Below are 26,562 nucleotides of genomic sequence, written 5' to 3'. Positions count from 1 at the left end.
CGCCACAGAATATAGTTCCATACGCACTAAACATTTAGTTGCCTTTGAGCCAAAAAACAACTAACCTATTCCTTAACGGGATTCACAGTTATTGATACATTGCCTGTAAAAGTACAGTTATTTAAACAGTTATCTAAAGCAGCCCGTTTTGGTGGTGGTGTGTTGATATCTGGTGACGGCAGAGGGCGTTTGTTTGTTTGACAGTCCCAGGTTCGGGGTCCGGGCGCTAGTCCGACCTCCCGCTAGTCCGACCTCCCGCTAGTCCGAACTCGTGACAACTCAAGCTCAGCCAGTTCTCTCTCCCCAATTTCACCTTGTCGTTCTTTGTTCACTTCACCTTCATCTTCATCTAACCACTGCTCAAAACTCAATCCACCCAGTAAATCAAACGTTACTACGAAATCGGACATTTCCTTGTTAGAGATCGGCCATTTCCTTGTTAGAGATTTGCAGACTGACAGGCTAACAGTGGGCGGAGTCAGCACAGGGAGCGGAGTCAGCATCAGGGAGCGGAGTGATACTGCGGTTGGAGCCGAACTGTAGATTGTTGGCCTATTTACCACTGTTGCTAGCCAATCAGAATCCAGTATTCACTCATGCTGTTGTAGAATGCAAAATCTGCAATTGATAACTGTGTAGGCTAATTATAATTGAAATAAGCTTAATAATGACATGTCACCCAACATTATACACAATGTCAATACAATACAGATTCGGTAAAACTATTTCTCATTCATCAAAAACGTTGTGGATTGTAATTGTAATAGAAATGATAGATGATTATACTAGGATTGTGTAATATAACTACTTGCATTCTGCTGATATAATATTTTTGTCTAATCTAAAATCCCTATTAATGTAATGTTTCACTGTCAATTTACGCATTCCAGCGCACCCCGTACACGCGGCTCCTCGGTCTCCTCGTTCGTTTTGCGTGTGTGTTTTTCTTTCTTTTTTTTACAGATATTTGCGCCCTTTCCCGGTAACCCCGTTTTATACGTCACAACGCTATGCATTGTGGGCAATTCCCTTTCCATAAGTGGCCACAGCTGCTCCCTTACGGTAAGGGGGCAGAAAGGGCTCACTCCGAGCCCTCATTCACTTTGCGATTTCACTGTGGGACATCCCTAAGCCCTCGCTCCCTTCATGTGAACGCGCCTCTAAGGGCTTGAGTCAGTATTCAAGATTCAAGATTCAAGATTCAAGATTCAAGATTTTTATTGTCACTCCATGGTACAAGTACCACGTGTGAAATTCTTGTGCAGTGGACTCCGTTTACGACATAGTACAAATAGGCAACAGCAATAAGTAATAGGCAATAAGAAATAGGCATCAATAAGCAATAAGACAGCAATAAGGCAATAAGAAATAGGCATCTTATAAGCAATAAGACAAGTCGGTGGCTTATACGACAGTGGCATATTCATTGCACATAGGTGCACATGTCATGTGCATACGTTAGACGTGTTCAGACATTCCAAATTCGACGTTTTATACATACATGTGCAAATAGCATGTACCTTATTAAACATACACTTAAATTTACAATTAAACGTTAGGCACCTTATTAAACATACACTTAAATTTACAATTAAACGTTAGGCATCCGTAATAGTAGCAGCTGCAGTACGGTACTGCGGTACGACTACTGCACTATTTGTGCATATTTAGGAGTCTCGTGGCCTGCGGGAAGAAACTGTTCCTCAAGCGATTTGTGCGTGTTTTTGGAACCCTGTATCTCCTCCCTGAGGGTAGCCGGGAGAACAGGCTGTTGTGGGGATGGTTTGTGTCTTTGATGATCTTCAGGGACCTCCTGAGGCACCGCTGGTTATACAGTTCGTGCAGTTCTGGCAACTCGTCTCCTGTTACGTGCTGGGCCGCGCGCCTCACCCTCCGTAGCGCCCTGCGGTCCATGGTGGTACAGTTCCCGTACCAGGCGGTGAAGCAGCCAGTCAGCAGGCTTTCAATGGTGCCTCTGTAGAAGTCCCTGAGGATTTCTTTCCTTAGCCCAAACTTCTTCAGGCGCCTGAGTCCGTGTATTCGCTGTTGGGCCTTTTTGACAACAGTGGCGGTGTGGCCGGCCCAGGTCAGGTCCTGGTGGATGTTGACTCCCAGGTACTTGAAGCTGTCCACCCTTTCCACCACTGTGCCGTTGATGGTGATTGGGGGGTGTGTGCCCCCCCCTCTCCTGTAGTCCACAATGATCTCCTTGGTCTTGGAGACGTTCAGAGAGAGGTGGTTGTCCTGGCACCATTGTTCCAGGACCCTCACCTCCTCTCTGTAGGCCGTCTCGTCGCCCCCCGAGATCAGCCCCACGACTGCTGTGTCGTCTGCAAACTTCACGATGGTGTTTGAAGTTTGAGTCGCCACGCAGTCGTGGGTGTAGAGGTCGTACCAGAAGGGGCTGGAGACGCACCCCTGGGGTGCTCCTATGCTGATGGTCAGCGGGGAGGAGGTGAGGTTGCCCACCCTCACCACCTGGCGGCGGTCTGTCAGGAAGTCCAGGATCCAGTCGCACATCGCTGTGTTTAGTCCCAGGTCCCTGAGTTTGCTTACCAGCCTGGAGGGTACTATGGTGTTGAATGCTGAGCTGTAGTCCACGAACAGCATTCTCACATAGGTGTCCTTCCCCTCCAGGTGGGACAGGGCGGTGTGGAGCACGTGTGCCACTGCATCCGCTGATTTGATTTTCGTGGTCAAAGGTCAAGGTCACTGTGACCTCACGAATGCCATTCCCAAGTTCGTTAAAGCGATATCTCAAGAATGGCTTGATGGAATTTCTTTCTTCCAATTTGGCTCAAACGTCGACTTGGGCACAAGGATGAACGGATTACATTTTGGTGATCAAAGGTCAAGGTCACTGTGACCTCTCCAAGGCCATTTTCAAGCTTGTTAACGCCATATCTCAGGAATGCCTTGACGGAATTTCATCAAATTTGCCTCAAACATTAACTTGGCCTCAAGGATGAACTGATTGCATTTTGATGGTCAAAGTTCAAGGTCACTGTGACCTCACGAACGCCATTCCCAAGTTCGTTAACGCGATATCTCAAGAACGGCTTGATGGAATTTCTTCTGATTTGGCTCAAACATCGACTTGCACTCAAGGATAAACTGATTAGACTTTGATGGTTAAAGGTCAAAGTTCAAGGTCACTGTGACCTCACACACCCAATTTCCAAGCTCTGTAACACAACATCTCAGGAGCGCCTTGACGGAATTTCTTCCAATTTGCCTCAAATGGCGATTTGGACTCAAGAATGAACTAATGGCGGAGGCATAAATCCGCGGTGCGGTCGTTCTAGTTTTTTTTGTACACATAGCGTTTTTGGTCACAGAACATGGCGCTAATGGCGTTAGCATTGTCCATCCACATACTGTTTAACGTTAGCATTTGAGCTAACGCTATTGTAACAAACTATATCCAGGATGCACATTGCACATGTAACATTAGTAATCGGATTAATATGACATATTTGGGTGATGTACCCCATCAAATTGTGCAGCGGGCTGTTTTAAAGCTACAGCAAAGTTTCTGGTGTCATCTGAATGGAAGAATTACTCAATTTGAATCTGAAAAATATAAATGTTGGTATAATAAACTTTGATTACCAGCCCTTTTCATCAAATTAGTAGCTATAATTGGGAGTGATGGTGTTACAGTAGGCTACTGGTGGAAGTGCACGGTCACAAGCTGGCACTCTGCTAGCGAGGAATTTTTTGTGGGCCTCTTTATCATCAAATGGCTCATTTCCACCACATATAACAGCACAGTACAGCTCTACTCGATCTGGTCTTACTCGGCTCTACTTGATATAGACTCTGTTTCCATAGCAAGTTTACTCGCCTCCGCCCACACCTGGTCGTCATAGCGACCGCATATCTGCCCTCCGCCCATAGCCGAAGTAGCCTATAACGTATAACGTTAAAATTAAATCCATACACGGAACTTTTAAACTGATTATGAAATACTGGTGCCTCTAAATTACCTACAGTGTACATGGGCAAATGTGACAATCGGCTAGGAGAATGGATATCACTTTGTTGTTACTCAAACTCGCATGCATGCAATGCGCGGGGGATGGGAGAGGCGCTACGGGGAGAACCCCAGCGGCAGCTCACCAGGCAAGACCGCGCCTTCGCTAAACCCCCGCCTGCGGCCTAGCGGACTTTTTCTCTCTCAAAACAATTGAAAACCACCGTCATGTTAAAGCTGAGCAAGGAGATCGATTTTATTTCACCAGAGCCGAAGGCAGCAACACAAAAGAAATAACTTCTGGAAATAACAGAAGAGAAGGTAAGCCCCACTAAACTGGTATCCAGCATTGACAGTAGATGCCTACAGTAAACACGATTCTGCCTGATCAGTCGTCTGCAGTGTTTTCACGTCACCGTATGGTACCGGGTCCACAGCCCTGGAACCTCAACAGAGCAGGGACCAAAAGCAGCACGACTCAACCCCGACTCAACCCGGGCTGTCCACGTTTTTGATCGGTGGAATGAGACAAAAAAGCGAGACGAGCTGTGCGGGGCCGCGTTGATACCAGCGGTGGAAATGGGCCAAAAGTCCCTGCCCTACACTTACTATAATACAGTCCTCTCTTTATTTTCATTTTGAACCTCTTCTACATACCTTGTTTACTCGGGTTAGATCAATGAGCACTTGACCTTATGTGGTTAAGGCTGATTAGCTCAGTTGGTTAGAGTGTGGTGCTAACAATGCCAAGGTCGCAGGTTCGTTCCCTGTGCTTGCCACAGAGCTTTTAAAAGGTAGATTTGGATTAGAAGTCATTGGATTGGATAATAATTGTCAATTGAATTATGGCAGGTAATGTATTTGAGCAGTGTTACTCGAAAGCAGTAACTCTGGAAAGTAATGTAAAAAAAAAAGTATCTTATCTAGTGATTTTGTAATTGCATCTGTCAATGGCAGTAGAGTAGACCTGCTACGAGAGAGTATAATACTGACAACATGTTGTCCGTGTAATTGATAGCCTACAGTGTTACACCAGTATGTTGTCCGTGTAATTGATAGCCTACAGTGTTACACCAGTAGTAACACCTACTAGCTGGTGTGGGTCAGCTCTGTTGTCTTGTTCTGCTCGGATCACTTCCTGGAGGGCTAGTGAAGATGGACAGGACAGCATGTGTAAACAACACATTCCTCTCCTCCACCGCTGTGGAGCGTGTGGGCAGAGGAACCAGGGAGTATGTGCTGAGAAAATGTGCTGCGCTGCTCTGAATACCAGACAATGTGCCTCAGTATTGGGCTGAACACTGCTGCAGCATCAAACACATGTGCACGCACGCACGTACACACACACACACACACACACACACACACACACACACACACACAGCCTCCGGGGACAGACACGGGCCAGAGAAAAGCTTGGTGTCCAGCTGGCCAGCCACTTGCTTTGTTGCCAGGGCGAAGCTGGAGCGGATCGTAACCCGGTGACTCATTTGAGCGGAGCATTATGTGGTGGAGTGAAGACGGGCCCACAGAACAGAATCCATATTGTGAATATGAATTGACAATGGCCACCTCAGCTAGTGTGTGTGTGTGTGTGTGTGTGTGTGTGTGTGTGTGTGTGTGTGTGTGTGTGTGTGTGTGTGTGTGTGTGTGTGTGTGTGTGTGTGTGTGTGTGTGTGTGTGTGTGTGTGTGTGTGTGCGTGCGTGCGTGCGTGCGTGCGTGCGTGTACATGCATGTTAGTGCACTGTAAAGCCAGTGTCCAGTATGAACTGCATAATTAAGCTACAGGCACGCATACCCACACAGCCAGCTATCAATGGTCTCATCCACTCCCAGTGGCAGATGTAGTGTTGCATGGCCAAATGAAAGGCATCATCTGGCCAAATCAAATCAATCTCTTCTTTATTTTGGCACAGCAGCAGTCAGTGTTTCACATTGAAAGACAGAGAGGGAGAGAGCACAGTTATTTGGCATATAGATATACATCCCACAGTCCTGGAGTACATTAATTAGCCAGTGGTTAGTTGTGCCTTATCTCTGTTTGTCACAACATTCATGATGGAAAAGGACAGATAGCATCTCTGATTCCAGGTTTGCTCTCTCCACTTCTCTGCTCAAAACACAGTTCTGGCTCCAGATGGCCACGGTCACACTGTTGACCTACAGCGTTAGTCACAGACCATTCCTTCACTAAATGACTAGAGGGAACAACTACCTGTCAAAGCCTGAAGGGGGCGTACCGCTGATTTACAGCTGCTCACATTGCTACGAGGGACTTCAAAGTCATTGGGGCGGCTAAAGGGATTTTCTTTGAGATAGGATTGACTTGGTCACTTTTAGTGGGCCGTTCAGGCCTGAGGGGATAATAAAGCGCGTTTTGTAACAGTGGAGGCGGTTTGTTTGATGGTGAATTGGTGTAAAGGATATAACCACATCAACTAAATGCCAAATGGCTACATGTTGACTGAGTCAAGCTGAAAATACTTAGTCAGGAGGAGAGGGAACGTAACTGATACGGACGGACATGTGTCAAAAAGAAAGGCAGTAGGCAACACTTACTGAGAAAGCTTTACAGAGGATTATATAGATTATGTGGGGGTCAAAATGCCGAAACCCGGGATCGAACCAGGGACCTTTAGATCTTCAGTCTAACGCTCTCCCAACTGAGCTATTTCGGCAGTGTGCTGTGCGGATTCCCATACTCCCCTTACATGTGTCATCATCAACCAGGAAATGAACTCCTGAAGAAAACATGGAATGTTCTGTTTTCTTTTGGGAAAACAGTCAGGATATGAGAGTGAGGTTTGATACTGTAAGCTAATACAATCAGGATATGAGAGTGAGGTTTGATACTGTATACATGTATGCTTAAAGCAGCTACGAGCAAGATTTTCGATTGTTATTAAACAGTCTAAATTTAATATCGATGCATCACATCTTACCTGTAATAGTAGACGATACCAACGCAGAGTAGTCTCGCTTGAACCCCGAGTGAATCGGCCAGTGTTAGTCTGTCTGTGGCCAGGGCAGATCAGGAAGTGAAATGAAACGTTTTGCAGCAGCCACTTTGGCCATAACCACAAAATAACTTCCAAAAAACCTGTTAGAATATAACGAGAGATGTTCGCGAGAGTAACAAGCCCCTGCATGGGGTTCTCCTTGTTTATGGTTTGTTGCTAGGCAGAGCGAAACGGCAGAAGGCAGGCAGCTGCGTTTCACTTCCGGGTTTCACTTCCGGGTTTATCCGGTCCGCCAGTAGGCAGATAGAGAGAGAGAGCCCCATGGTGACGCGAGGTTAGACAGACACAGACTCTATAATCATCAAGAGAGCAATCTCCGATTCACACGGCTTTGGTCTCAGCTACTATTATAGGTAAGATGTGATGCATCAATATTGTAATTATACTGTTTAATAACAATCGAAAATCTTGCTCGTAGCTGCTTTAAGAGCATAACCATGCCAGATGAGATGTATCATTCGATGTTGTTGGGGACCTGAGCATTGAATGGTGGGAATTCCTTCCATTCAGGGAATTCAGTTTAGGCTGAGTTTATCCTTCTGTGGTCGGGTGGCCAGGTTGCCGATGATATCATCATACAGTTAGTTAGTTCTATGCCACCACGAAAGAAAGTGGCCAGGTCACCAATGAGGTCACACCAATGACACAAAGATCAGCGATTAAAGAAAGTGGCCAGTTGACAGCCTGTATGCATTCCTTACATGTCTCCCTCGCTCTTCACTGAGCCTCACTGTGTTTGGCCCCGGTCTACTCATCTGATCAGGACTAAGAGGGAATCTCAGGCTGTATTCCTGGTGACTGCAGACGGCCTACTCATCTGATCAGGACTAAGAGGGAATCTCAGGCTGTATTCCTGGTCACTGCAGGCGGTCTACTCATCTGATCAGGACTAAGGGGGAATCTCAGGCTGTATTCCTGGTCACTGCAGGCGGTCTACTCATCTGATCAGGACTAAGGGGGAATCTCAGGCTGTATTCCTGGTCACTGCAGGCGGTCTACTCATCTGATCAGGACTAAGGGGGAATCTCAGGGTGTATTCCTGGTCACTGCAGGCAGTCTACTCATCTGATCAGGACTAAGAGGGAATCTGAGGCTGTATTCCTGGTCACTGCAGGCGGCCTACTCATCTGATCAGGACTAAGAGGGAATCTCAGGCTGTATTCCTGGTCACTGCAGGCGGTCTACTCATCTGATCAGGACTAATGGGGAATCTCAGGCTGTATTCCTGGTCACTGCAGGCAGTCTACTCATCTTATCAGGACTAAGAGGGAATCTCAGGCTGTATTCCTGGTCACTGCAGGCGGTCTACTCATCTGATCAGGAGTAATGGGGAATCTCAGGCTGTATTCCTGGTCACTGCAGGTGGTCTACTCATCTGATCAGGTCTAATGGGGAATCTCATGCTGTATTCCTGGTCACTGCAGGCGGTCTACTCATCTGATCAGGACTAATGGGGAATCTCAGGCTGTATTCCTGGTCACTGCAGGCGGCCTACTCATCTGATCAGGACTAATGGGGAATCTCAGGCTGTATTCCTGGTCACTGCAGGCGGCCTACTCATCTGATCAGGACTAATGGGGAATCTCAGGCTGTATTCCTGGTCACTGCAGGCGGTCCACTCATCTGATCAGGACTAATGGGGAATCTCAGGCTGTATTCCTGGCCACTACAGGGAGTCACAGCTCTGTTTCCTGCTGGCCTAATTGCAGTGTGGAAACTGGAAAGACATTTGTTGTTCCCTTCCTGTCTGTTGCCAAGTGAGCGCTCTGATGTGAACGCGAGGTCTTTGAACAGTAACTATAGCATGTAGCTCTGCCCTATTTCCCTGCTATAAAATAGAGCAGTTGACTTTGTGTTTTGGTGGGGAGCCTTGATGTGAACGTTTGACAGAAAACACACTGTAGACCCCACCCTTAATTATAAGTCTGCATGTGGCTCCGTAGTCTTGTAACTTTCAGCCCTGGGATGAGAACTGCCACCCACACTGTCTGTAAATGGTCCCACTCCCTGCAGAAGGCCATGAGTGAAATAAACTGCTTATCCTGTTTAATTCCTGCCTTACTTTAGCCTACAATTTGTAGCTGAAAGGGAAAGCCACAGCTCTGAAAACATACAAATGTGGTACTGATCCTGTCCCAGTGCTCTTCTATGGTCTATTTGGTCTATTTTTATGAGCCAGTTTAAGGACACCTTTACACCTTCACACCAAAAACCTTTGACCCATTTCATACTGCATAATGCATAGTGTATATTTGTGGCATGAATTATTTCTTTTTCCTCAATATGCTCTGCTGCTGTTGTTTTGTATACCATAATAATGCCACACAGGCTGGTTAACTAATGTAGTGATTCTCAACCAGGGGTATGCGTACCCGGTACCCCTAGGGGTACTTGAGGAGCTTGCAGGGGGTACATGGAAAGATTGGTGATTACAATTTAAAGTCAGCTGACAATAATTCAATGAAACCAGCCCATCTACAGCAGCACCAGAGCACCAAACACCAAAGTCTTGGTAAAACGGACACATTCTTTCAATCAAAAATGGAATTCAAGTCAAGTCAACAACAAAAAACAAGCCTACCGTAAATTCCGGACTATAAGCCGCGGCTTTTTTCCCGTTTTTTGGCCTTTTTTGCCCCCTGCGGCTTATATAACGGTGCGTCTTATCTATGGATTTTTCCAGCAAACGGCCACTCGGGAACCTCCAAAATCTATGGATGTTGGTATGAGGCAGAACGAGAGCAAGACAGACATTATGAGAGCGAGACCCTGATTGGATGATGTTGCAAAAAATGTGCCTCGCGACCTGATTGGAGCACTGTGCCACTACTCTCTCTCAGCCACTACGGTAAAACACCCTCCCTCCTCCCTCGCTCCGGGGGGAAAAAGGCAGCGATTGAGCTTGAAAGACAGTCTGAATGAAATTGAATGTAACATTCCCAATTCTATGTATTACATTCTAAAAAACTAACAGCAACATTTTGGAAGGCTAAGCCACACAACTAGCTCGTTGTAATCTAACATCATGCTTCAAAAGATGGAGAACTGGCTGTGTTACGACGATGGCGGCGATTGAGCCTGAAAGCCATGTCTGAGACAGTAGCGAGACAGGAACAACAACAGCAGCAGCAGCAAAGGATCATGCACAAACCCGAGACGAAAGGGACTGTCCGTCAGGGCGCGGACGACTGTGTCAGCAACTCCCTCCCGACTACCAGGAGAAAATTACAAACTTCGGCGAATTCACACAAAGAAAGATCAAGGAATATTCCATCGGACCGGAGCAGATCATAAATATGGATGAAGTGCCTTTGACGTTCGACCTGCCTCTCACTAGGACTGTTAACAAGAAAGGTGAATCGTCCATCACGTTGAGAACCACAGGTCACGAGAGAACGAATTTCACTTGTGTTCTTGGCTGCACAGCAGCTCCCGCCGATGGTGATTTTTAAGCATCTCACAATGTGTGATTTTGTCTGGGGATTAGTGACCTGACTTTTGTTTTGTTGAAATGTTAATAAATGGGAGCTTCCCCAAACAGCCATCTCTTTCCCGACAATCCCCTCTGTGCACGAAGCCTTACATATGGTAATTAAACATCAAAACACCCGCGGCTTATAGACCGGTGCGGCTTATAGAAGAAAAAAATAGTCACCTTTGAAGGTGCGGCTTATAGACCGGTGCGCCTTATAGTCCGGAATTTACGGTAATTGTCTCATTAAATCTCAGGTGACTGAAAAGGAATTGAACCTGCTAGTTGGCGAGTCTGAATATTATTTTCAATATTATCACAGGTGTGTTTCCCATACATAAAGGAATTTGTGGCGGGCCGCCACAATAATATTTTGACCGCCACAATAAGATGTTGACCCAATTTTTTTTTCTTTTTTTTCTTTTTTTTTTACAGTGCACCTGAACGCAACATGCAAGATATCCGCTGAATAAGTGTCCAATAAATGTTCATGTCATTCTGGCCAATACTTCTGTTATAGCATTTCAGTCTGGAATATGGAATATCTTTCAATAATCTATGATTTAGCTGCTAAATTGTCAAATACCGCCATCTGCTCACTACCCAGGCACTTATGTATGTACTTAACCTAACTAACTTAACCTAACTAACTATCCGGTGTGCACAACACTGTCAGCCTAAACTCCGGCTGACACCCCAAAAACCTACAATCCGCTACAGAAAAATGTATATTGTTTGTTTATTAACTGGCCCCTCGCCTTCTATCATTTCACGAAAGTGGCAAAGCAAGTTGAGTATCCCTGACCTATAGGGAGAAATTTAGTTTGTCATTGTAAACCCACAGCACAGTAATGATGACATGTTCTTCATAGATCTAGTCTTTTAATTTTGCTCTTAAGCTTTCTCAAAGTACACCAAATTCATGCATTTTACTTTAAAATGTTTTAAAAAATCTCGCGGGGGGGCATGCCCCCGCAGCCCCCTAGGGGGTCTGTGGTCCCCCACCACAAATACTCAAAATCCTGTGGGAAACACTGCAGGTGGCTTTGCATTAAAGGGGAGTAATTAAAATTATTTTCATTTAATAATCAGTTGTGTTAGATACTAAAAGTTTAATAGAACCAATTTAGGAGAATCATCGAGACGCATGAGTGAGAGGCTACCATTGGCATAACAAAACATGCTAAGGGGTACATAAGACAAAAAAGGTTGGGAACTACTTAGTCTCTCCCCAGACTCAAATATTACGTTGAATCGCTGCGCTCCGCATACTACATAAGTGAGTCTGTGCCACTTCACAGCCACTGCTGGTTTTTGAAGGTGGGTTGAAATTGAATGAGTGACAGGTCATAGCACCGATGAGAGAGCGGTTTAAAAAATGGGCTGCGCCTCCCGTGTCGTCTGATCACAAAGTCGTTACTGATCACAAAGTCGTTACTTTTTCTCTGCACCTTACCTACGGGAATTTGTGTAACTTTTTATTGTTTAATTAGTTGTTGATGTCATTGATGCTACTGCTGCTGTAACGCCAGAATTTCCCTACGGGGGTGAATAAAGTACTCTATCTATCTATCTATCTATCTATCTATCTATCTATCTATCTATCTATCTATCTATCTATCTATCTATCTATCTATCTATCTATCTATCTATCTATCTATCTATCATTGGGGAAGACTGAATCCACCACTGGGCAATCACTGGCCAAGTGGAGGGTTCCCTCCCATAACCAGCTGGCTGGGGGGGAATTGTCCCAGACCCAGAGAGAGCTCTGCAGCATGCAGTAACGTGGTATCAGCATAAGAACTCTCATGGGTCTGGCATTGAGACTAGGAACCACTGAACTAATGTATAAACATTACCTGCCAAGAATAATTTTACCGGCCAAAATAATTTAGTTAAAAAATGTTCATAGAAATATGTGACCCAATCCAGTGGTATTTCATGTAGATAATCAGGTACTGTTTGAGACATTCAATAAAGAGACAAGAGCGAATTTTATGAGCGAGTTTTAATTTGAAACTTGCCCAGTGGATCAAGTTTGTAATTCATCATAAAGTGACTCAGCACATGAGAATAATGTTAAGTTTCAACCTACTTTAGGCCAGTTAGCCATCCATTACAGTGTAAAAAACGTTTTTGTTTTATTTTAAGTTTAGATAGCACTTTGTGTATAGCAGCATAACAGGCAGCCAATCAACACCCTGTTTGATTCAGAACATGTGAGGCTTTGATTTGAAGTATGAGAACAGGAAATAACCAAACACTCTAAATAACCAACCAAGGCATGCAAAAATACAATAAGTTACTAGCCAGCGTGGCGAGTGACCTTTACTCATTTTGGCGCTTACCCTATCACTGTAGCTCATTTTCATTTCAGCTCAGACAAGACAGGACACTGATTTCAAGTCTGAAATTCACCTACATTTGCTAGAAAGATGAAAATTTCAGCTTTTCGTCAAACGAGAGCGCTGCTAGATGATGTCACTAGGTTGACGGTCTCATTTTTCAGGACTTCCTTCATAACTGTAATCTACAGTATGCTGACGTCAGCCAGCACTATCACATTTCTACCCCATTTCAACCAATCATATCACGACATGACAGCTGTCAATCAATCTTCATTGCGCAAAGAAAAGTCTGAGCAGGGAAAATGGCTGCCTAGTGCCTACATGGGCAGACTTTTGTAGTCCATAAATGTTAATATATTTGGCCATAACATGTATGTAACATACAAAATAAAACAAACGGTAATGTCTTTATTTAATGTAGAATGCATAGGACATGTAACTGGCTCCTTAACTTGCTTAAGGTTATTCCCTGAATAACCTTAACGTCCGCGGCTCTTACCCCGGCCCCTCGGACATTCCAAGCTGACAGGCAGCACATTCGCCTCGGCTTGGAAACGGTAGTACGTGCGGAGGCAACCAGTTCCTCGGTTCTCTGCGGATCCCACTCGCGTAGCGGCAGAACACGCTGAACCTACTGGTTTTAGCGGCAGAACACCCCATACAAGCGCCAGGATTGGCCAACGCCAATTACTCCAGTCCCCAGAACTGTCAAATCAAATCATCGACACGCTATGGCCTGCCTCTCAACCCTCTTTCATCTCAGGCAATATTTATTTTCAGTCTGATACATCACCGACCCTCTCTGAGACCCGGTTCATGTGGTCTTTAATGTCATGTATAAATCCATCCTTTTCCCATGCTTTTCATTCACTCATCGATCTTATCTTATATCTCATTATCTTTTATAATGCGTCTCTATAATATCCTCTCTTGACTCCCTCTGTCTCCAGTGTTGGACGAAGACGAGGGCGAGGCCTTCGACTTTGACGACAGTGGCGATGACATCCCCGAGGCGGACCGCCCACCCCCTGCACCTCCAGCTCCGCTAGCCCCCGACAGTGGAGCTCAGAGCCGCGTCGACGGTGTGGCCGGCCACCCCGAAGGTCAGCCTCCTCACTTGGACCCCCCAGTGCCTTCCCCCACCGTCGACACAGCTACGTTACCAGCAGACACAACAGTTGCCACGGACAGATCTTCTACGGCAGGTGGAGCAGCAGCAGAAGAAGAGCGGACATCTGCAGCCAAGGGTGCTGATGACGCGGAAACAGATTTACCCCCACCTCCTCCTCCTCCCCCACCTTTTGAGGATGACACAGAGACTGGAAAAACAGGTTTGTAGCCCCCAAAAAAGTTTAAATTTCTTTTATTTTTTAGTTAGGGCAGGGGTTCCCAAACTTTTTCATCTTGGGCCCCATACGATTAAATGTGTGTCTGCCTGGGACCCAAACTCACAAAAAACATACGGTAATGAGTTGCCATGACGACCAGTTGGCAACCCACCCCCCAAGGGTCCGTTCCGTGACCCAAATTGGGCCCCGACCCATAGTTTGGGAAACACTACTCTAGGGGATTGAGAGCGTTCTCATTCTCTCCTTTCTCCTCTGCACTACAATGATCTCAGGAATTATGTATACAGTACCAAGACCTCAAATAATGCTCTGAATGTTATTATCTGAGAACGGTATGGTTTTTTTTTACTCTACATTGTCCTGGCATGTTTTGTGAAAATAGTCTAGTCCAGGTCCTTGAGCTCAGGCCAAGGCGAGGCGGCAGCAACATGTGGTTATCTCTGGCTGCCTGGTGCTGGAGGGGCCTTGGCCTTTATCACTGAGTGATCACTGAATGTCTCGACAGCAGCAGGCTGGGCTGGACTCTGCTTATTCTCAGGCACTCAAGCTTCTCAGTCTGTAGTGGAGGGATGTCCACCCTACACGCATTCACGCGTTCAGCTCGTGCTTGCACAAGCACACATAGTGCAAGTGTACATACTACACACACACACACACACACACACACACACACACACACACAGACATGCATATCTTCCTCCTCCCTGATCCTTACTATCAATCCCCTTTGTGTGAAATATGAAACACTTGTTGGGAGAATAGTATGCAATGCAATATGGCAGGGGTTCCCAAACTTAAGAATGCCGTGGCCCACTTTGAAATCTGACCATCTTCCGGGGCCCATCAAATCCTTTCATTACAACTCTGATCAACACACAAGACTAAAATGATGTATTTCCCTATATGTTTTTATATTATATATTTTGTATTACATTAACAGAGCATGTGAACTGGGGCATAAGAGAAATTAATCATCACATACAAAAACATTTCGGCAAAATACCCAAAAGCAGATTGCCAACATTTTCTCCCCTCTTACTCATCAGAAGTATTTGCATGCATCACACATTTGTTGAGACAAAATGTGATGAGCAACAACAGAAGAAATCAATACACAAGCTGTTAATGCTAGGCTGTGAAAAATGCTACCTTATTTGTAAAGAGGAGACTTGTGGGTACATTCAGATAAATTGAGCGGAGAGGTCAAGGGACCCCTTTGAATTACTTTTCCCTTGCCAAAGTTTAACCTATGTTTGGAGCGTTATTTAGCCCCCTTCCCAACAAGCTAGCATTCTATGCTTGGTACCTATGGATGCCCTAGATTCAAGATTCAAGATTCAAGATTTATTAAGTGTCCCAAAAGGGCAATTTGGGTTGCAAAAAAGCGTAGTACAAAGTACATACATAAAAACAAATAAGACAATAAAAACATTATAAGGACAGTCTAGAGCAGCAGTTTAAAGTGCGGCACAACAGTTAAAGTGCAAATGACAACAGTAGCAACGATCTAAAGTGCACAGTAGAGATATAAAATGCACAGTAGCAAAGTGCAGTGTGGCGAGTGACTGCCTTCACTCTAGGCACATTTATATTACAAGAAAAAGCTACAATTATCATTGTATCAAATCACAAAGCAAAACCACGGTCCAGACCAAAAGGGCAGAGAAAGTATATAATACAGATATACTGTACTGTACCCCTAAGAATAAATAAGGATAAAAGGATAAAATAACAGCAACGGCAGATGGTGAAACATTACATTTGTACCCCAGCAGCGTTCATCGCTCTGATAGAGACAGGCACAAAGGAATTTTTGTATCTGTTCTTTTTAACTATGGGGGCACGAAGGCGGAGCCCGGAAGGAAGCAGCTCATATTCAAACCTCAGAGGGTGGGCATCATCTGATCGGATGGACACAGCTTTTTTCAGCACCTGGTTGTTCCAGATCTGGTCCAGGCTTCTGAACTGGGTTCCGGCTATTTTTGAAGCCACCTTCACTATTCTCCCCAGGGAGTTCTTGTCTTTTGTACAAAGATTACCATACCAGCAGATGATGGAAAAGGAAATGACAGACTCCACAAAAGCATTATAAAACATTTTCATCAGGGTTTTGTCGACCTGAAATTTGGCCAGCTTCCTAAGGCAGAAAAGGCGCTGCTGACCTTTCTTACACAGTATGTCAGTATTCAGATCAAACTTCAGCTTGCTGTCAATTACCGTACCAAGATATTTGTAATCTGTCACTATGTCGACAGGCTGACCGTTGACAATACTGCTCTGGGGAACAGGGGGGGAACGTCTAAAATCAATACAAACCTCTTTCGTTTTGGAAACGTTGAGTTGTAAAGAAGCGCTTTCGCACCAAGAAACGAAGTCGTCGATGACTTGGCCGTGTCCCACATCATCATCGTCAAGCAGACTGACGATGACAGAATCGTCAGCATACTTGACGATGAATCTGTTGGCAAAACGGCTGCGACAGTCGGTGTATAGAATATATAAGAAAGCAGATAAAACACAGCCTTGGGGCGAGCCGGGAGAGGATAATAAGATACTGGACAGTATCCCATTGACCCTTACCTGCTGAGATCTATGGTCTTCTAGTTCCCTCTGATAATAGGATCTCCACTGTACCTTTGAAAATTACCCTTCTACAGCCATTGGATTGCCCGCGAAGACCACTCACGGCCCACTTGCAGTACCTCCACGGCCGTGGAGTGGGCCGTGGAGGATATATAGTATGCCATGGCCGATATATATATATATTATATAGGCTGAAATCAAATCACTGTGCATAATTGTGAATTGTCTTATTGACAGATGAAAAGGCTGTTATTTACCCTTTGTCACCACCTGGTGAGTAAATATATTAAAATTGACCACCGGTCCGCAACTTTTTTCCCCATGTATCTACTTGGCGCAAAAAAGGTTGGGAACCCCTGTGTTACATAACTGGACAGTCATGTAATTCAGGTTACAGCTCAAAAAACACGTTTTGGTATCACTAACCAAATCGATATTGAAATTAATCGAATCGAATCGGAATCGAATCGAATCGGGATTAATCGATTCGCAACCTTGTGAATCGGAATCGAATTGAAATTTGAACCAATACCCAGCTCTAACTAGCATATCGCAATATCACAATACTCTCGTATCGTGACTTAAGTATCGTGATAATATCGTATCGTGATAATATCGTATCGTGATAATATCGTATCGTGGGGCATCTGGTGATTCCCACCCCTACCTTTTACAATGAGATATAACAATATTACATATATAGCAATATATAGCAAAGACAAGCACTACAGTCAGGCCCTGCTCACAGGCTGTGTCAAGTGCTCAGACCTCTCTGGATTACAAAAGTAAGTAGAGAAAAACAGCCATCAGCCATACTTTTTGTACCAATTTATTGCCAAATGTTTTGGGATTCAACACATTCCCTGTCAGCTTGACCGATTTTACAGAGATCCTGCAATATTGCTGTAAAGAAGGCTCACCATTATAATGCTGCCCCAGTGTGTGTGCTTTTACTTAGCATCCCAGCTTTCTGGGAGCAAAATAGGCGTGACTTGCATAACGTGTAACAAACAGTGTCAGCATCTAGTGGGACGTATAACATGCTTTCTAAACAATAACAATAGCGGGTGAATTGAGTGCTGTGCTTTTGTGAGCCGTGCCCATTCTGCAAATGCAAGCAAAGTTGCTGTGCATTGTATACAACATGATGCGAACAACGGTGGGTTCATACAAGGCAAGCAACAAGTTCTTTGAGTTAGCTGCTAACTGCTGCTAGCTGCTTTTTAAATCCCCACACACACATAACACGTCATCAGAACATCACACCCCTTGTCCCGTCGATTTGTCTGATTAGGCAATTAGGCGGAATAACGGCGTACCATTCCCATCTTGAACAGGCAGTGTTCTGAGAGTAGGGTGAGGGGTCCCATTACATGTTGTGTCATCATCCAGGAAATTAACTCCTGGAGCAAACTTGGAATTTTCTGTTTTCTTTGGGAAAACAGTCAGGAGAATGAGATTTCAGACTGTAAGTTAATACAATCAAGCTTTGACCACTGACACGAATACGCATAAAGAATCCATGGTATGCTTAAGAGCACAATTACTGTGCCACTGCTAGATGAAAAGCCTAGCACGGAAATAGAGTATCATTCTCAGACGTTGGGGACCTCCCATAGGAAGACTTTCCTGTAACTTGACTTGATTATATAGGAAACAGTAATATTGGAGAAAAGAGGAAGAGCGTTGAATGATGGGAACTAACAATTTGCATGCTTCGCGCGCTCATTTCTAGGGTGGACACTCAGAATTCGGCACTGCACTCTGTCGGGTCCCCAGCAGCGAACCCCCCAAGTTTGAAGTCCATATGACCAAAGGACGAACGGTTTTTGAGATACATAAAAGCTGTGTTCTGATTCGTTGAATTGCACAAAATTCAACACTGCACTTTCTTGGGTCCCCAGCAGTGCACCCACCAAGTTTGAAGTCGTTCGGACAAACGACTCTTTCAAGATAAACCGCTTTTTATGATGCCAGTAGGTGGCAGTATGGCTATGCGCGTGTCCGAAATTCGGCACCACACTCCGTCGGGTTCCTGGCAGCGCACTCCCCACGTCGATTGTCAGTAGGTGGCGCTATGACTCTGCATGTGTCCGAAATTCGGCACCGCACTCCGTCGGGTTACCGGCAGCGCACTCCCCAAGTTTGAAGTCGATCGGAAGAACATTTTTCGAGATAAACCATTTTTTGTGTTGCCACTGCCAGCAGGTGCCGTTATGACTATGCATGTGTCCAAATTGCATGGAATTTGGCACTGCACTCTGTCGGGTCCCCAGCAGCGCACCCACCAAGTTTGAAGTAGATCGGATGAACGGTTCTCACTTTTTGTGTTTGCAGTAGGTGGCACTATGTGTCCGAAATTCGGCAACGCACTCCGTCAGGTCCCCCTAAAGCGCACTCCCCAAGTTTGAAGTCGATCCGACCAACAGTTATTGAGATATGGCCATTTAAAATCTAAAACATTGCCGTATAGGATGCAATTTTTCGTTTAGTCCATGCCAGATTCATATAGTACCAGACCCCTGAAAAGTGTTCGGGCAAAGTTTGGAGGCGATCAGAGCAATGGTGTGCCTTGCAACTCCGTACGGACATATGGACAGATTGACAGACATGCATACAGCTCTCCAATTATAGTAGTAGGATTCCTTCCATTTGGGGAATTCAATTTAGGCTGAGTTTATCCTTCTGTGAACCCTGCTTGAATGACCACCAGACATTTTCCACAACACTCAATTCATGTTGAAAGTTTTGAACTTCTTCATTCTGCTTTTCTGGTGTTGTTTTTCCCTCGCTTTCTCCATCCCTCTGAATGAAGCTTACAGTAATGCTATGAAGATCAGCTTCTCAGCACTTACATCCAAAAGGAGAAAGCCGCCCACCTATCATGACAGTTGACAGCCTGTGTGCATTCCTCACATTTCTCTCTTTTGCTCTCTCTCTCTCTCTTGCGGTGAGCTTCACCGACTGATCAGGACAGAGTGGGACGACTCTGATGTGTAGCAAAGGGGGTTGAGCTTGTGTTCGCACAGGGCCGGTTAGCTCAGTTGGTTAGAGCGTGGTGCTAATAACGCCAAGGTCGCGGGTTCGATCCCCGTACTGGCCAAAGGATTTTAGCTCTGGCTGGTTATTTAAAGCCACTGTCTGACCTAGACTTGACATGTCAACTAAGATATAGTGCCTGCCCCATGAAACAGACAGAGCTACAATTCTTTCAACTAGGAGTGCTTTTTCCAAGTCATCTTGTTGCCCTCACCTACCATTTTACCAGCAGAGTTTAAGTTAACTCTGTGTGTGTGTGTGTGTGTGTGTGTGTGTGTGTGTGTGTGTGTGTGTGTGTGTGTGGGCATGTGTGCATGCGTGCATGCGCACGGCTATTGATTCTGACCCCAGCTGGCCTTGCCACCATCACAAATGATACATTTTAGATCCAATAAAAGTGATTTAATTGGTGATATGGCATTATGTAATAAGCTGCGAGAAGCTGTGGTTTAACCTGATTTTAAAACTGCTATAAATAATGCCAATCTTAAAGAATGTTTTATTTTATCAAATTTTCAATCCTATTTTCCTGCCTAGCAGTACTATATAACTCTTGATCAGTAGCTGATAGAGAAAAGCTAAACAATGCAGTTGGACACAAATACTGGTATCAGTAGTTAAATATATATTAAATATTTAAATTCTCATGTAATCACACATTCTAAAGTGTCTTTGAATGTGACTCAGCCAATCAGAACTGAGGACTGGAACTGCCCATTTGATGAGTGTGATCATTAAATGATTATTACGTCATTGTATTACTGCTCACTTGTATGCGTATTTATCTGTCGCTGTATCTGCCTTGTCTTTTCTTCAACCAGGAAGTGAAGGCCAGGATGTGTCCAGTGACGAACCTCCCCCTCCAACCGCCGCCCCCAGGACCAGCTCCCAGAGCAAGGTCAACCCCTACTCTGTGATCGACATCAGCCCCCTCCAGCTGGAGCAGCTGGAACAGCAGTATGGACCCTCCTCTTCACCTTCCTCTCCAGTGGAGCCCAAAGTGCGAGAGGGAGGGGCCCAGGACGTCCCCCCCGGCCCCGGCGACATCATCACCTCGGGCTACTCGGTCCCTGTGCCCTGCGGCTATGCCACTCCCTCCAGTGTACCGCTCATCACACCGGCCTACACCACGCCCGTCATCATCCGACACCTCTCCATGGACGAGGACGGTAAAGAAAGGAAAATGCGGTAGTAGAAGTAGAGCAGCAGCCTCAGCTTTAACTTTGACTTCCAAGTTATTTATCCAGCAACACCATTTGGTAGTATGTTGATGAGTGGTGTTTTAGAAATACCTAGAGCAATAAACAGGGTTTCTACGCAGGTCTTGAAAGTCTGGGAAAGTATTAAAAATGGATTTGAATTTTCAGGTCTTGAATAATTTGGGAATTTGAAAAGAAAATGCCTGGAAAAGTCCGTAAAATGTTGTAGTTCAGATCCAATGCACACATAATTCTAGCTTTTATGTTGTTGTAGACCCACTTTGAGTCCACAGTTTTTGTTGATGTAAAGAATAATGTTCAGATAGAGGGATGTTCAGCATGCATTATATCAAATACCCACCAAAATCAAATCCAGTCAAGGACATAAAATATCGAATTTTAAAATGGGAACCGTGTAGGAACCCTGCCAAAATGCCAACCATCTCATTATTCTGATGTTTGTCGCTGTGAAGAACAATCTTCATCTATACAGTATGACCTAGTGAGCATGGACAAGATGTCTATCTGCTTACATCATATTGCACACCAGACAAACCTTTTAAACAAATCAAAGTCTGCAAAAGTATGGCATTTTTTAACTGGAAATGTCTAGGTAGGAATGAATAGAGAATTCTTTGGATGGCCTGGCTGTACTCATTCATTTGGAAACCCCCACTCTCTCCTCGTTCCCCCATTCAGATCTAGAGATGTGAAGCTATGACACATGAATGCTCTCTCTGCCACTTTTCTTTTGTGGCCTCTCCTTTCTTCTTCCTGCATTCCCTTTTTTCCTAAAGCCTTGCCACAAGGAAGCGGAGACTAAATTTAGCCCTGCCCCAAAGCTCTGTGTTGGCTGTGAGGATTTTCCTGTTTTCCCTGACATTTTACAGAAGCTGTGTCCAATGCCTGTGGCTTGGCACACCGAGGGGACTAACTACACTGTATTTATCTCACCGAGGCCTCTCCACATTGAAATGCTCAGATGTTTAACGAAGAGCTTTGGATAGTCGCAGATGCTTATGATGAAATACAAAATAAATATACAGTTCTATGATATTTAGTTATATGTTTTCACCTGAAAGTTGTTTTGGCCATGATATGCTAAGCAAGGGCATTTTACTACATCTACACTTTCACCATGACATGGTTCAAGGAGAATGGGACATTACTCTTATCGTGGAATTCACACTGGGTACATGTGTCAAGTGAAATTAATGGTAGAGCATTTAGAGAAAGGTTTCACACACACTAAATCACAGCTACTCGAAATTGATTAATCGCTGACACCTGGTGGCATATGAGAAGTATTACAGGTTTTTCTTTGCATAATATCTGTTCTCTCTCCCTTCAGTCACGGTGATTGGGACTGGCAACACCTCTGTTGACAGGTGTGTGACACACACTACACAGCTAGAGCATGCTAATACCAATCATATCATGTATCAATACAATGGGTATTGTACAGTAGTGAGGTTTAGCCCAGGTATGCAATGTATACTTCCAGTTACACGGCATAATATTCCCAACTTCTGATCGGGAGTGTACTAGCTTGCTCAACTGAACTACCCCCATGTTACCGGTTCATCACTAAGTATCACTGCATTAAAATACAAAGAAAACATATTTTGTAACATACTGAAATAATTTATTGGTTAGTTGTCTTGACTTAGATGATACCTAATTTCTTCGTAGACTCACAATTTTGTTTCTATGTGTTTTCTTTAGTGTTTTCAGTGAAGATTATCCACCTATTAGAGAAGAGGATGCCTTGACTAAATGGGTGTCAGATCCTGCAAACACTGCCTGGATGGAAAGTAAGACTGATTTCCACACCATCATTTGCACGGAAATAACCTTTTGTTCTTTTTAACCTTTTGTTCTGGGTTCTCTGTGCGTGTCCCCTTTTCTTTTTTGACACAAGTGAATTCCCAGACGTTTCCTTCCCTCTTCTTTTGAGGAAGCGGACCCCTCATGTGCTCCCTTCTTTTAGATCTCCATTACATTGCATCCTGTCTGCTGCGTGAACAGCCTCGTTACACGATGCAACATGTTATTGGTTAGCTGCTGTGAATGGTGACCACTTGTTCTTTTTTGTTGTTCAGATCCAGATGAGGTGATTTACGATGACGTGCCCAGAGAGAACTCTGACTCCAACACGGGTTAGTGGGCTTTCTCTTTTTCTTGGTTCATTTCTTCAACAACAATACAGTCTTCTAGTTATTATTATGCCTCCGCCGGCGATAGCCAGGCCGGAGGCATTATGGATCCGGGTTGTCCGTCCGTACGGCTGTCTGTCCGTACGGCTGTCCGTACGATGTTTGTTAACGCGATATCTGAGGAACGCCTGGACTGAATTTCATCAGATTCGCCTTAAACATTCACTTAGGCTCAAGGATGATCTGATTAGATTTTGGTGGTCAAAGGTCAAAGGTCAAGGTCACTGTGACCTCTCGAACGCCATTTTCAAGCTTGTTAACGCGATATCTGAGGAACGCCTGGATGGAATTTCATCAGATTCGCCTTAAACATTCACTTAGGCTCAAGGATGATCTGATTAGATTTTGGTGGTCAAAGGTCAAAGGTCAAGGTCACTGTGACCTCTCGAACGCCATTTTCAAGCTTGTTAACGCGATATCTGAGGAACGCCTGGACGGAATTTCATCAGATTCGCCTTAAACATTCACTTAGGCTCAAGGATGATCTGATTAGATTTTGGTGGTCAAAGGTCAAAGGTCAGGGTCACTGTGACCTCTCAAACGCCATTTTCAAGCTTGTTAACGCGATATCTGAGGAACGCCTGGACGGAATTTCATCAGATTGGCCTTAAACATTCACTTAGGCTCAAGGATGATCTGATTAGATTTTGGTGGTCAAAGGTCAAAGGTCAGGGTCACTGTGACCTCTCAAACGCCATTTTCAAGCTTGTTAACACGATATCTGAGGAACGCCTGGACGGAATTTCATCAGATTCGCCTTAAACATTCACTTAGGCTCAAGGATGATCTGATTAGATTTTGGTGGTCAAAGGTCAAGGTCACTGTGACCTCTCAAACGCCATTTTCAAGCTTGTTAACGCGATATCTGAGGAACGCCTGGACGGAATTTCATCAGATTCGCCTTAAACATCCACTTAGGCTCAAGGATGAACTGATTCCATTTTGGTTATCAAAGGTCAAGGTCACAGTGACCTAACAAATGCCATTTTCAAGCTCGGTAACGCCATATCTCAGTAACACCTTGACTAAATTTCTTCACATTTGGCTCAAATATCAAATTCTGCACAGAAACGCCTTGATGCAATTTCTTCCAATTTGGCTCCAACATCCACTTGGACTCAAGAATGAATAACGTCATGATATTTTATATCCAACAGTTCACATTAATTAGATATGTTCAATAAATGAAGACTGGCCTTGCATTGATCAATTTAAAGTTTATTTTTTATATCCAACCATTCACATTAATTATACATGTTCAATAAATGAAGACTGGTCTTGCATTGATCAATTTATAGTTTCTTTTGTCAAAAGTTCAGTGTAGGCTGAGCTGGCCCTTCCATGCGATTTTGTTCATTGAACAGTAAGCCAAAGGTAACTGTGATCTCACACACCCATTTTCCAAGCTATGTAATGCAACATCTCAGGAGCACCTTGACAGAATTGCTTCCAATTTGCCTAAAATGGCGATTTGGACTCAAGAATGAACTAATGGCGGAGGCAGAAGTCCGCGTTGCGGTCGTTCTAGTTTCTCTTAGCAGCCTCGGGCACATCTGCTCCCTTTTGCATCTATTTTCAAAAACTGGGCTAATTAAATTATTTATTTAGGTTGATGGATCAGCGCTTGGCGGCAGTGCCCATGGAAAATAGTTAACAACAATCTAACTTGCCATTTTCAGCGTGTAGCAACGAGCTAGCGTGTAGGTTTCTGCCGTTAGCTTGCTAGCTAGTTAGCGTTGTTGTTTTCACTGAGGCGGCAGGGCACTATTTACAGCGACACACAGGGAGGAGGGAGCGGAAGCCGCTCTGATTGACATGGTCGGAGCCAATTACGGAGCTTGTAATAAACGGGGAGCAGACATCCGGCAGCGACTGAAACAGTCGCTCCAATGGGGAGCAGCTGCAGAGCAAGGGAGGGCTTATCCCAGTTGCCTGTTTCCGTGCAGCCAGACGACTCTCATGGAAGGGAGAGGAGGCTGGCCAGCGAGACTAACTGGATGTTCTCTCAAATGGAATATGCTAGTACTATAGTAGGTGATCCTATTACACCAATATTAGGCATTTTTTAAATCTATGAACTTTTACTTCAAGGGCCACTTTGCTGATTTTCAACCCGCTTTGCATCATTACAAAATCAGTAATATATGCAAACGAACAATGTTGAACTTCCCTCCATCTTTGCTGGACCGAGAGCTCCCCGTTCATTCGCAGAACTTCCTGGTCCAAATGATGTCATATTGATGTCATTTGGTCCAGGAAGTTCTACGAATGAAGGCAGAGAGAGAGCTAATAATAGTAATAGTGATAGTAATAGTAATAATAGTAATAATAGTAATAGTGACAGTAATAGTAATAATAGTAATAGTAATAATAGTAATAGTGATAGTAATAGTAATAATAGTAATAATAGTAATAGTGATAGTAATAGTAATAATAGTAATAGTGATAGTAATAGTGATAGTAATAGTGATAGTAATAGTGATAGTAATAGTGATAGTAATGGCAAACTGCTCCATCATTTGGACCAGGAAGTTCACCGTGTGAATGTACGCGGAGCTCTCGGTCCAGGCAAGACGGAGGGAAGTTAAACACTGGGCATTTGCATATCCTACTGATTTTGTAATGACTCAAAGCGGGTTTAAGATGGCACGTCCATGTGCTCTACCTTGGTATTGGGGGGCTTGTGACAGAATAGCCCCACACAATGCCCCGCCAAATCATAAGCTATCATAATGGGACCATTTCTAAATGGCCATTTCCATCATGTCATCTGTCCCGTGTGCTCGTGCAGAGCCGGATGAGATGATATATGATGATGTGGAGCTGGGCGAGGAGGGCGGCTGCAGCAGCTCCCTGGACAACGGCTGGAGCTCCAGCGAGTTTGAGAGCTACGACGAGGCGAGCGACGGGGAGGGCCGTCCCGAGAACGGCCTGCCTCATGCCTTCATGAGGGGGAAGCCGCCCCAGAGGAAGACCCATGTGTGTATAACAAACACCCACCCGCCCACCACCCACACTCTGTCAATGTTACAGCCAATACCCAACTCCTGTGTCAATATTAGCTGGAGGGGGGGAAGGGGGGAAGGGGGATGGTTTAAGCAGAAATTCCGTTTTGATATTTGTAATTGTTATATACTTGGAAGATGGTTTGTATTTTCTCTCCCACCTTCTCTCATTCTACTTTCATAAAGATGGGTCATATCGCTGTTTATGTAAAACTAGAATATCTTACCTCACTTGAGCTTTTGCAAATTCCCCAGTTCCGGCTACTGATGTTATCACTATGGATGAAGATTTCAATAATATACAGCCCATTTGTATGTTTGCTTTGAAATCCATCTCTCCATTTGCTTCTA

The 26,562-nt window shown here is 44.6% G+C and overlaps 1 protein-coding gene across 1 annotated transcript in view; it reads left to right on the top strand.

Annotated features, from left to right (window-relative positions):
- arhgef10 (Rho guanine nucleotide exchange factor (GEF) 10) overlaps positions 1-26,562 on the top strand; it is a 119,363-nt gene that overhangs the window by 25,426 nt on the left and 67,375 nt on the right. Inside the window, exons 3-8 of the mRNA XM_083633843.1 lie at positions 13,771-14,151; positions 20,613-20,960; positions 22,342-22,378; positions 22,716-22,804; positions 23,093-23,149; positions 25,998-26,185. Coding sequence (XP_083489969.1) covers positions 13,771-14,151; positions 20,613-20,960; positions 22,342-22,378; positions 22,716-22,804; positions 23,093-23,149; positions 25,998-26,185 — 1,100 coding nt within the window. The remainder of the gene's footprint in view (positions 1-13,770; positions 14,152-20,612; positions 20,961-22,341; positions 22,379-22,715; positions 22,805-23,092; positions 23,150-25,997; positions 26,186-26,562) is intronic.

The sequence above is a fragment of the Poromitra crassiceps genome (genome assembly GCF_964638095.1).
Source record: "Poromitra crassiceps genome assembly, chromosome: 3".
Lineage (NCBI taxonomy): Eukaryota > Metazoa > Chordata > Actinopteri > Beryciformes > Melamphaidae > Poromitra > Poromitra crassiceps.
Note: the sequence above shows the minus strand (reverse complement) of the source record. Positions and strands in the feature narration are given on the sequence as shown.